Here is a 12,722-nt window from a genome sequence, read left to right as displayed (position 1 = left end):
CAATTGAATACTGATGCTGAACTTGTAGGAAAATCATTTAGAATCTATTTAAAAGTATATTGTATGCCCTCAATATTTCAAAAGCAAGTTCAGATCAGTCCACTTTTAAAATGAGTAATTATTTCAAGAAAAAATCTTCATAGTGAAATATCTATATATCTGATACCATATGATGAAATTTGAGACTTGAAATTTGAGACAGAAGCACCTATTGTGCTTCTGTCTGCTATATAGTTATAATCTATGACACCCGTGGATCATTATGTTATAATTTGCACATTTTAAATCACACTTCACTTAATAAATGAAACAAATTCACTGACTTCCACGTTAGAAAACTATGGTGCCCAATGGGAGCTGACGTTGAGGTAAATATCATCACAACAAAGAGCCGTGGAGCTGTCGGCCGCTCTGATGGACAGCTGCAGATCACACTAATGCACCAAGGATTTTTTTTCATTTGTACCAAAATGACTACGCAACCTTGCCAAATCCTACGTGCATCATTGATTATAAAAAATAAAATTGACGAATGAAGTAAGTACAAAGCAGTGGGCCTGTACCGGTGGAAGTGAAAACAAACGTTGAACGACAATATGGCCCCTTGAAAATAAGCTTGCTCAAACATGCTGAATCACTCCAAAAACAACTTCAAGAGGCTGAATAAGAAGGGAAACAACTATAGCATGGTTAGAATAATAGGTCTGCTTTAAGATGACAAGTATGCTGCCAAATGCTTACACAAGCAGAGCAGCCCAGCCAAAAATACATTACGCGTTACATTAATTCTCCCATACCTCGGTGTAGCCCATACTGGCCGCTGCGATCAGAGCCTGCTGCACTGCATGGCTCTTGGTGAAGCTGTTTTGTTGTGGTTGGGTTTGGGGGGACTGCTGCTGCTGCTGAGACCCCATGCTCCAGTCGCTCTGAATCAGGTACTTCACCACCTCCATGTGTCCTCTCAGCGCCGCATGGACCAAAGCACACTGGCCATTTTTGTCCAAGTGGTCCACCTGTTCAACACAAGTGCAAGCCTTAGTTATTCATGCAGTTATTTTTATAGTCCCCTCTTTTCCAGTACATTCCGGGATATTATTGGTGAGTGCTGAAAACTGTTTTGCTGTGCTTTAAAAAGGTTTTAAAATGTCTGTTTCTGAACAACAGCGCTTTTCCATATGGCACTTGTTATTAAAGTTGATGTGTAAACTTGATGTATTTTATCTCTCATGAGCTACACATAGGGATTCTGCACTGTTTTATTAGAGCTTTATGCATTTTATACGGCGGTTACGACATTTTCAGCCCCCCGAGGGTTTTTGGTAACCTTCATTCATATTCTATTGCATAAAGCAGCCATTCCCAAAGTCTGCTGTTACACTACGTATAAAAGAATATGCAATGTTTTCTCCTTATGTTTATAATTAAAACAACAACTTCCCATGGGCTTAATACCAATATAAAACCAAATATCTTTTGTAATGTTGATTTAATACTCAATTTCCTTTCTTGCTTGTTGCTTGGACCACTCTCTGCAAGGCTTCTGAGGACCCCCAGGGGTCCTCACGTTGGGAACCATTAGTATAAAGTACTTTAGTCTGTATTTTTTACCACGTGAAAATAAAAACTAAACTATGGTAGTCTGATTGTGGAATCTAATGTTATCCTTACTTATTTGTTGTATTTACAGAATGAACGCTAATGTACATGTAGCCTTTTATACAAGATATTAACTTATTCAATTCACTTCAGTACAGCTTTATCGTCAAAAAGGCCCCTGTATACTCACACATGACACATTTTATTATAAAAATACTCATTCCTTTCTTTGAGTCTTATAAATGAGGGACATATACATACTTATATAACAATCAAAACATCAACTATCACAATACTATGGTGGTTATATCAAATACTTTAACATTACTAGCTCATTTGGCTAAATGTTTTGTTTTATTGTAGCAGTTTAAAAACTATAAAAGTAGAGGAAACTACATAGACCATGATGCTTTGCTCCGTTTCCTTGCAGTCAACATGCATAGACTACTGATATTAAGCCCTTTTTGAAATATGAATGATTTGGGATATGGCATTAGTTATTGCACTGCAGTTTTCATTAAATAAGATTATCATTTATATATTACCATTACATCTCTCCGATATGTGATTTGGTGTTTCTATTTAATTCATTATAAGCAATGCAATACAGACTTTAGGCAGTAGAAAGAAGATGGAATGAAATGATATACAGATTCTTGTTACTGGCGTTATTGGAGAGGAAAAAAATTGAAACTATAACTTCATTGTGTAGAGACAGTACCACTAACTCACACATTTATACATGGAATTTTACCAATATATTACGTTTTTAACTGCTTTCTTAAGACAGCAACGGCCAATTCATTTTTATATGTATAGTCTTATTTCCAGTGGTGGAAGGTAATAAAGTAAGAGTAGTTAAGTACAGTATTTAAGTCAAATTTTTAGCTATCTGTACTTTACTGAAGTACATTTTACTGTGGATATTTTAGTTTTACTTTACTTAAGAAAATGATTCGTATTGTTTCTGTTGTATCATTTTTGAGTCAACATCACTACATTTAACACTTGAACACATTAACAACACTTGTGAAATACTTCTACTTTTTACTCTTAAAGTACATTTAAACACGCACTTTAAAAAACTTAAATACTTTTTCTTAAGATTTTTTCATGTGATACTTTCACTTTTACTTGAGTAACCTTTTACCTCTGTATCTGTACTTTTAATTAACAAAATTGAGTACTTCATCCAACACTTTTGCATTCATTTTGGAGATCTTAACGGAAACAATTATGCTCTAAAAACTGTCCAACATTCACTAACAAAATACAAGAATCCATGTTTGGCGTTACCTTTGCCCTCTTGCGACACAGAGCGGTGACTATGGCCATGTGACCTCCTGCAGCGGCGTAGCTCAGAGGGGTCAGTCCACTCTCCGAGGGGGCATCCACAGAGGCCCCAAACTCCAGCAGCAGGTTGACCATCTCCATGTAGCCCAGGTGAGCGTGTACACACAACACTGGGGCGTTATTCAGCACCTCTGTACGGTAGTTCACATTCGCGCCGCCAATCATCAGCAACCGACTGACCTGCACAAAATCATAAAGAACATTTAGCATGATAAAAATGTTTTACTTTGGCTGAAATTTAGTCTAATCACAATAAAATATATAAATCTAGACAAAAACACAAACAGTTCAATGAAATACTACTAAAAACAAAATAAGGTATCTTAAAAGGATAAAATAATAAAATAAAATGAATCAGTGTATCCTAGAAAATGGTTTAAGGCCTAGGGTGATCTGACGGAGAACGATGTCAGGCACTGAAGATGTATTATCTGAATTTGTCTTAAAAAATAAATTTAAAATGAATTATAGCATTCGTTTAGTGAAGATAATTTTACTGAAATGTTCAAAATGATGGTTGAATTGGTATGTCCTTGTAAGTCCTATCACCACTTGTTACCGCTGTATATGACTGGTTACTTTGTTTGTCTTGCTTAAAAAAATAAATAATTAAAAATGGTCAACTATAAGTAACATCATCAAAAACATTGTGCACAATTTCTCAACTTTTTATTGTGCTTGCTTGCCTGCTGGCTAAATAATGTTCACTTTATGTACTGCAGTATTGAAAATGTACAAATAATAATAGTAATGGATCTGGAGCTGTATTTGGTCTCCCTGATATCAGAGGGCGTGACTGACAGACGCATGGTCCGTTCAGTCAAAAACAAGCCTGGCTGCTTACACGTAAAAAAGGAAAAAAAAAAAATCTCAGGTACAGTTAGTTATATATTCTTCTGAATGCTATGACAGTTTTTGAGAGGATATATTTTCTGCATTTGAGAAACAAATTGGCGATTGTGGCTGGACCGTCTCAAGTTAGGACAAAGGATTTTCAACCTCTATTGTCAGACCCTTCTGGATTCAATCAGAATGTAGTAGGGACTGTGTGATCAGGCAAGACTGACTGAGTAACTCTGATTACTAACTATGATTACTCGCCTAAACGCAAATCTTATGTCTGATGTTACCTGTGGCAAACTAAGAATAGATTTGTTGGCTCTTTCTGCGTCAGTTACCTTGATGTTTGGAGTGTACAGGTTGCGTAGTGAGGAGAGGGCAGCTGAGAGTCCTTCTGTGCTGTACGACACCCACAGCCCCTGCAAGATGGACGAGGAAACCCCAACTTTCTTGCTGAGACCCTTGAACACACAAGTAAATATTCATTACTTTGGAGTGGCGGAGGTTAGTGCTTTTGAAGTGCAGGACAGTGGAGGGCAGTAAAAGAACTGTCTGGATTGTAGCTTTAAGTTTAACTAGAGTAATGCCATGTAGTGTAATATTTATTTAACTGACAGTGTAGAAATTCACTTGTTAAAGATGCAATTTTGGCTTGTCTCCATGGTGATGTTATTGCTTTGCCTGGAATGTTCCACAATTTGGCATTTAACTTATCTAAAAAAACACCTTTAAAAACACATCACATTTGTACTTTAAGAGTTCTTCCCTTTTCACAGAAGTCACACTGTTAAACATACATGGCAAAGCAATAACATTGTCATGGAGACAAGCAGGTGACTAATCCTCTCCTAGAAAGGTCACACAGGTTGCATTTAAGATGGCTCTTAATACACAATCGGGATCCAAGGAACAGCAATTTTAACAAAGTGAAAGATATTGATCTGTGGCCATGGCGGTTTGTCAAAGCCTGATCTCGTCACATCTCTGCAGCTGAGCAGGTCCGGACCGGGTTAGTACTTGGATGTGAAACCGCTGGGAAAACCAGGTGCCAGAGTGGGGCACCAGTGGCAAAAACTGTTGTTGTGTCTTTAGGAAAATCACACTAGTATAAAAGTGGTGTGTGCGTGAGTGCATTGGTAGTGGTTGGAGAAGCAGATGGCACAGATTGGCAGCCTCGCTTCTATCAGTCTGCCCCAGGGCATCTGTGGCTACAATAACAGCTTACTGCCACTGAGTGTGGAGTGAATGAATAATTTCACCTTGAGTAATGATATTATGCACATTTTAGCTGGCTCTACCCATATCTAGCACAGACAAACAGACGTAGACAAACTTTAATGAACCATAAGCGAAATGACTTGGACACACCTTGAAGATATGTGCTTTGAGGATGTGATGGCCCAGTTCGATGGTCTGTTGTCGGTTGAGTTTGGTCTCCAGTCGTGAAAACCAGAAGGCCAGGAGGGTGTGTCCGCTCCTGCAGAAAGAGTGTAGAGCCTGAGTCACCAAACACGGCTTTGTGTGAGAGCCAGAGCTGCTGCAGAGGTTTTCAATAGATTAAAGAAAGAGCAACACCGTGACGCTCTCTGCTCAACAAATACAGCAGGGGTTTCACACTTTTCACACGAGTACCTACAGCAGCAAAACTAAATCTGGACTAAAACAGACCCAAAATCAGGGCTAAAAATGACTGATTCATACATGTAGTTGAATCTTACTTACTGTAGTCAATACAATTTTCAAATGATGTGATTACTGTGAGAAGAAACAAGATTGTTTTTCTTTTTGTTACCATCTCCTAGATATTAGCAATGACAATAATGTGCAATGGATTTTATCAAAAAAGGGATGAAATTATAGTTCAATAGCATTAAAGTATTAAACTACAAGCCTCTGATGACTTTTTCCAAATGGTACTTATCCGTTTTTAGCTAATTAACTCTTCAAATATTCACGATTATTGACACTATGACCAAATAACAGTGAAATTCTTCATTTTCTATCATTCCTGATGTGTGCTAGAGTACCATTTCTCTAGTGTTGACCAGCTTTATACACATTGTCTATATAGAACTGAAGTGACATAATTGTGCCTGTAAAATGGTTAGGACTATATATTTTTTTGTTATAATTATATTGTGACCTGAACAATCATGATTTATCCAAATAGTCTTGATATCCATAATGCCAAATATCTAGTAAGAAAGAACATATGTAATAAAAGTCTATTAAGGAAATGACATGTAGGGAGCAGGAAGAAGAGGAGCTTATTTGATCCTTCCTCTATTGTCCATTACATAAAATATTGAGTTACATACTGTACTTTTGTCAACTATAATAATTATTTAAGCAGCAAACACAATCCATAGTCTAGTACATCTTCGACATGTTAGTGCCATATGAACCACCTTGCACTCAGGGGACCTCAGGGGACTAAACCAGGAGGCCAGTCCGCCTCCTGGTTTAGTCCCCGTTTAGTCCTGGCCTCCTTCAGGACCAAACATGGGGAATCATTGTTTCAATTTTATGCAGCTAAAACTTGGAACTTCCTGATGATGTGAGACAGGCCTCTACTTTGACAATATTTAAATCCAGGCTCAAAACAGTTCAGTTTAGCTGTGCATACAACTGAAAGGTTTTTATTCGGCTTTTAATGTTAATTTTATGATGATTATTTATGTTTTGATTTGTTGTATTGTGATTTTAATGTCTTTCTTATCCTGTAAACCACTTTGAATTACTTTGTGTACCAATTGTGCTACACAAATAAACTTACTTATTACTGCCTAGTAATTCTTCAACACCACATTATGCACAACACAATTTAATTCAAGGGGTTCTTTCAGGTTATCACAAGCCAACAGCAATCAAATATATTGTCCATTGTACTTTTGGAAAATTACTTGCTTGCGTTTGAGGTCTAAACCAAGACTAAATCTAGACTCAAATAAACAATCCAACTCTCAACAAGATCAAGAATAATGAATAATGCTGTAAAATGACATCACTGGTACAAAGTTTGCTCTCATCTATTTGTGCACTGGTTCAAAGAAAACATGATCTTGTATGTTACAAGGCCGGAACGTAATTAAACCAATATTTTGAGATCTGCAGTGCGAACGTGCAAAGGGATTTTTTTTATATTTTAATGTTTTTAGTATTTTTTGGTGTCTCTCTCTCTCTTACCTTGGGTCACAGAGGAACTTGGTCTTCTCTCCCTCCTCTCTCCAGATGAGCCACTCCCTGAAGGACGGGTGAACAAACATCCTGGTACCGTCTCTCCTTTTCACCAGGAATACAGACAGATTATCCACGCGCTGTTGGAAGTCCTCCCAGTCCAAAGTACCCTGGAAACACGAATATTATTAAGACCTTTTGTGTCAAACTAAAAGAATGGTCTACAATTAATGCCTCATTATTTTTTACTTTAATTGACATAAACTTTTCCCAAAATATTCTAGTTTACTGATGCAAAAGCTCAATAGTATAGTATGGAGCTTTTCTGTTGGGAGTCTGCCATCTGTGTGTCTCTGTAGAGCCTGGAATATTCTACAGTATGGCATTAAACACACCTTTTTTATGTAGTTAATTACACATTTTTACTGCTCAAATACACCTTAAAAAACAAGCTAAGTGTGGGAAAACAAGCTAAGTGTGGGAATGGTCGCCTTGCCATAGATCTGACCTGTAACTTGCTCTGGCAGTTCCACTTGCTTGCGTTTATGGTAACAGATAAGTTTAATGTCACTGTAAGTAAAGCAATAGCATATCTGTGGAGACAAACAGGTAACGGCCGTCCTTAGCGTACCTTTAAGTTACTTCTTCAACACAATATGAAGCTACTAAATGTGCATGAATCTTAGGGATGGGCCAAACCGATACTGGTATCAGATATCTGTGTCGATACTGAGAAACTTGCTGGATCCGATATCAGCTTCCAAATTGGTTCAGCCGTTATTCTAGTTTCGCACATAAATTGTTGTAAAAAAAACAATTTTCTGTCAGTCATAATTGGCTCAGAAATCCTCTTAATGATTGTTCTGTGGTTAATTGAGAGTTTTGTCTTATTTTATTTTATTTTAAGTAAATAAATGCTGTTTTCAATCTCTGCTCTGGTCTATTGGTTGATATCGGGAATCGGCAGATACTTAAAGCCACAGTATCGGAATCGGAACTGAAAAATCTCGAATGAATCATGGTGAAACTTAAATTATGACCTAGACTCATATTGTCCCCCAGTACATCACTGTACTATATACACTGTAAATAGAACACACTGTATATATATATTTTTTCGGTGTTCTTACCTCTAGCTGTCCGGCGTTGATGGCTTGGTAGATCTGCTCGTCGGTCAGTGGGTGTAGAGAGGCCACAGCCACATTGAGCAGAGGCAGCGCTCGCTCAAAAGACGACTGCGTGGGGAAGCGCATGTTGCACTGCAGCAGGTAAACCTCTGCCAAATTCACCGGGACCACCTGAGGACCACAACCCACACGGAACAGCATTAGCGCTTTTCAGATTCTAAAATGTGAAAATGCGATGTCATAGTCGCAGATGGGGTGCAAGAGACAGATTTTCACACTAAAGTCACATATGCTGAAGCTGATCATTTATATAGCGACTGAACCCAAGAACTCACTAGATTACAACCAACATTAGCATTTTAACAACATTATTATTAGCTGCCTCATCTGTATTAAATGTTACTGGCTTATAGAAAGTTGTGATGTCACCAAAAACGCAGCCAAATACAGATTTTATAGTTGTTTTTTTTATTTATTTACATTTATATGGTTAAAATTTACAATAAACATAACAAGCAAGTATCAAAGACCCAACAAACCCAACAGCTCAGTAAGCTCAGCTCAGTTTTAATACATTAAAAAACTACATAAAAGGGTGGGGTTGATTTTCAAAGCACAAAAAACAAAACTGTAAAGGAGTAGAGGGATTAGGCCCACAAACAAAGCAATATTAATCTCATGGCTTATGCGCCTTTCAACTGACAACAATCACACCTTTAGAGTTAAATAATGGTAACACTTTCTGAGGCTATTGTGACTTCACTTTTTTCACTGTTCACTTTTGTTTATTCTTACAGCGAATGTGTTGAACTTTGTGCCAGTTTTTGTTTCATATTACGCAAAATTGACTCTTGTGAGTTTTAAGCCATGTTATAATGTTTTTACCTCCTCAAAAACATACCTGGAGTTGTGTTTTGTTTCATTCACACATGACTGAGTAACATTTTATTATTAGTCTGTCTACATCTCCAAAGCTCAAAATGCTCTGTTCCACCTTGTGATGTCAGAAGTAGTAGTAGTAGTTATTAAGTGAACAGACACTTTTTACATTTAGTTTAGTAGAGATTGGCAATTCTAGGACTGAAATCATTCAAATTATTCTAGTGAAGGTGTATGGAGTTTAAAAACACAGTGGAGCACTTCCTGTAGTACCACATGACATCACAAAGTGGAACAGAGTGTTTTCTGTTTGAGAGAAGAACTCAGCGTAAATATGCAGGGTTTGTGTGTTAAACGTGTGTGAATGAAACAAAACACAACTCCAGGTTTGTTTTTGATGAGGAAACAACATTATAACATAGATCAAAAAACAGTGTAATATCTGCCCTTTAAACAGCAGCCATAGGATTCTGACCTGTCCTTCAGCTCCATTTTAAACTATAGGGAATCTAAAAATTTGGATTTCACGTGAACTTAAAACTTTTGAAACACCGTGAATAGTAAATTACAGATTTGAGCTAGAATCAACTCCCCCAATATGAATTATGCATCTCGTTTCCACAGTATCCACTTTTCCGCCTGGTTATGCGCAGAATGGAGAATTTATCAATTGTCATTTTTTTTATAGACTCTCTGGAAGCACTCCTGAATACATGAAATTATATGAACCTGGGGGAGCGAGATAAAATATTGCATTGTAAAACCTGCACTATAACCAGTCAATTGAATTATTTATCACAAATAGTGTTGAGTCCCAAGTATGGTAAAGCCAACATCGTGTGAATAAATCATGCTATTTAATTTAAGTGGTTGTTGAAACATCCACATATCACTGTATACTGCAGAGGACTATAGAAATAAAGGACATTTATATGGTTTTATTTACTTGTGTGACTTCAATACATCATGATTAAGAGTTAGGTTTTATCACAACATACTTTTTTATATCTACTTAAAGGACCCCCGCTTTACACTATTGTCTGATCTATGTTATAATGCTGTTTTCTTGTCAAAATCATAACCAGAGTTGTGTTTTGTTTAGCAGAAAACACTCTGTTCCACCTTGTGATGTCATGTTATACAGAAAGTGCTCCACTGTGTTTTTAAACTCCATACACCTTCACTTGAATAATTTGGATCATTTCAGTCCTAAAAAAGTCTCTACTGAATCAAATGTAGCGGTTAACTTGAAAACTACCACTTCATGACATCACAAGGTGGAACGGAACATTTTGAACTTGAGATGTAGACAGGCTATTAATAAAGTGTTAATCAAACATGTGTGAATGAAACAAAACACAACTCCAGGTCTGTTTTTGATGAGGTAACAACATTCTAATATGACTAAAAGCTCACAAGAGTCAATTTGGTGTAATAGGGGACCTTTAACTATTATTAAATCAATGTATTACAAATAAAAACACTTTTGGCTACTCTAGACAACTCTATTCATGTGTTTGAACTTCCTGTTAAGGGCGACATTTTGAGGACTTTTCCCCATTCAAATGATATAATGTTTGGTATTAAATTGTCTATTGCTATGACAACAGTCCTAATGTTCCATCATGCTGAAACCCATGGGTGTTACCTACATGATACAGTCTAGTCTTGGGCTAGGGCTCGCTTATTAGTTCTGGTTTCATGACTTAGACCTGCTTAAGTTTGCAATTAGTGTTATTCAGCCCTTATTTAGTCCAGGTTTTATACAAGTCTAGATTGGTCCAGGTTTACTTCAGGTTCCGGCTTGTTATGCTAATGTAAAAATCTACCTTTATATTAATATTGCCTCATTCTTCTTACGTCAACGATGTAGATGTTGTAAATAATTAAATATGATTAAATAAAATAAGAAAAATCTAAATTAAAGAAAAAATAATTCTGGCTAATTCACCCTCCATTTGTACACAAAGCTTAAAAGTAGCAGTGCAATGAAAAAGTTAGAGTCCATACCTTGTAGCTGGAGCTCTTGAGGACGAGATAGCCCTTCTCGATGAGGTCAAAGGTCAGCTTGAGGTACAGATAGGAGCCCTGACTCAGAGCCTTGAGGTGCGTACTGAGTTTTCCGAATGTTGTGTTGTCCATTTTTCCGTTGAGGGAGATGTTGTTTTGGATTTCGGGGCTGCTGTGGATCCGGTGCAGTATGTATCCCTGCAGGTCCTGGTCTATGGCATCGTTCTCCTCGAAACTGTCCAGGGAAATCCGGTGGAACGGCAGAGGGTTTGTAATCTCCTAAAACCACAAGGAAGACATGTTAATACTTCTCCCTGGCATTTAACGTTAGCTAGGATATCTTGGTGTTTTACTGTTTTATTGTTCTTTGCCTGTGGCTCATATTATCTCTATATTTATTCTTAAAGTAGACTTTTTATAGGAAGCACTTTGGGCACCTGAAATTGTATTTAAATGTGCTGTATAAGTAAAAATGAATTAAACTGAATACAAGTTTACTACTAACTGATCACACATACTATTCCTGGCTTTCCACTTTCAGTTATATGGAACATTTTAAGGACTTTTTCCTATTCAAATTCATTAATCGCTATGACAACAGTCCTATTTTTTTCATCATTCTGACACCCATGGATAGACTGATGAGATTATCCCTCATCTGCTGCAAATACTGACCTGTGCAACTACTGAATCAAGATCGATTTTCAGTCATTTCTAATCGTTAATTAAATGCTTGGGTCTTTTTTAATGAGGGGCTCCAGTCGATCCTTTGTCACTAAAGGCAGGTGGTTTTGAGTTCAGACTTTGGAGAAAATGTTTTACTGTTTGTATTGTTTATGTTCAAGGAATTAATACAGAAAGCAATTTATATTTGTTTTTAAGGCAAAATCTAATCAAATATTGTTGGGTATGCCTGCCTTAAGACCTAGAATAGTCCTGGTTTGGTCCTAGTTTTGTCATTTTTAAGGTTTGTTGAGTTTTTGTCCATAAGATAATAATGGTAATTTTAGTATATGACTGAATGTGTTTTATTCCATACTCCTCTTTTTTAATGTAAATTTTATGATAATTATTTCTGTTTTGATTTGTTTGTATTTTGATTTGAATGTCTTTCTTATTCTGTAAAGCACTTAATTGATTTGTGTGTGAATTGTGCTATACAAATAAACTTGCTTTGTCTTGCCTTAGTATTAATATGAATAGAATGATGCAGGTCAGCGGAAAACATACAGATTATTCACTATATGGACATACAGTGTTTGTGTCTCTGTGTGTGTTTCTGTCTGTGTGTGTGTTTCTGTATGTCTGTCTGTGTGTTTCTGTGTTTCTGCTTATCGTGACGTTTTGTTGTTTTTTTGTTGTTGTTTTTTTTTTTTTTTTCAATCTTCATTCTGACTTTTACGGTTGCGTCTTCCTCTTTACTACAACCCTCTGTCTTGTATCTCATATTTCCCTCATTTTTGTATGTCCACTTAATGTTCCTTCTCACTTGTACATATTCACTCTATGTTGTAAATATTCAAGTTTGCAAAATAAAATAATAAAATAATAATGCATTTACCTGTAGCGTAGTTCGGACAGTAACCACCAGTTTGAGCCAGTGTGGAAACTTGTTGATAGTTTTGGTGAGAAAGGACACGATGGTATCTCCATAGTCAGGTTTATGAAACTCTGCTTCGTTTAAACCGTCTATTAGAATAATGAGGTCTTCATCTGAGTTGATCTTTCTCTCTGCAACAC

At 36.7% G+C, this 12,722-nt stretch overlaps 1 protein-coding gene across 4 annotated transcripts in view; it reads right to left on the bottom strand.

Moving 5' to 3' along the window:
* Nucleotides 1-12,722, bottom strand: part of tanc2b (tetratricopeptide repeat, ankyrin repeat and coiled-coil containing 2b) — a 221,175-nt gene that overhangs the window by 14,713 nt on the left and 193,740 nt on the right. For all 4 annotated transcript variants that reach the window (XM_033984198.2, XM_033984199.2, XM_055229420.1 and 1 more), the window contains 8 exons: nucleotides 12,544-12,713; nucleotides 10,983-11,261; nucleotides 8,097-8,264; nucleotides 6,976-7,136; nucleotides 5,158-5,266; nucleotides 4,128-4,250; nucleotides 2,893-3,129; nucleotides 798-1,013 (listed from right to left, as the gene is read on the bottom strand). In XM_033984198.2, the coding sequence (XP_033840089.1) occupies nucleotides 798-1,013; nucleotides 2,893-3,129; nucleotides 4,128-4,250; nucleotides 5,158-5,266; nucleotides 6,976-7,136; nucleotides 8,097-8,264; nucleotides 10,983-11,261; nucleotides 12,544-12,713 (1,463 nt within the window). The remainder of the gene's footprint in view (nucleotides 1-797; nucleotides 1,014-2,892; nucleotides 3,130-4,127; nucleotides 4,251-5,157; nucleotides 5,267-6,975; nucleotides 7,137-8,096; nucleotides 8,265-10,982; nucleotides 11,262-12,543; nucleotides 12,714-12,722) is intronic.

Source organism: Periophthalmus magnuspinnatus, chromosome 19, assembly GCF_009829125.3.
Source record: "Periophthalmus magnuspinnatus isolate fPerMag1 chromosome 19, fPerMag1.2.pri, whole genome shotgun sequence".
Classification (NCBI taxonomy): domain Eukaryota; kingdom Metazoa; phylum Chordata; class Actinopteri; order Gobiiformes; family Gobiidae; genus Periophthalmus; species Periophthalmus magnuspinnatus.
Note: the sequence above shows the minus strand (reverse complement) of the source record. Positions and strands in the feature narration are given on the sequence as shown.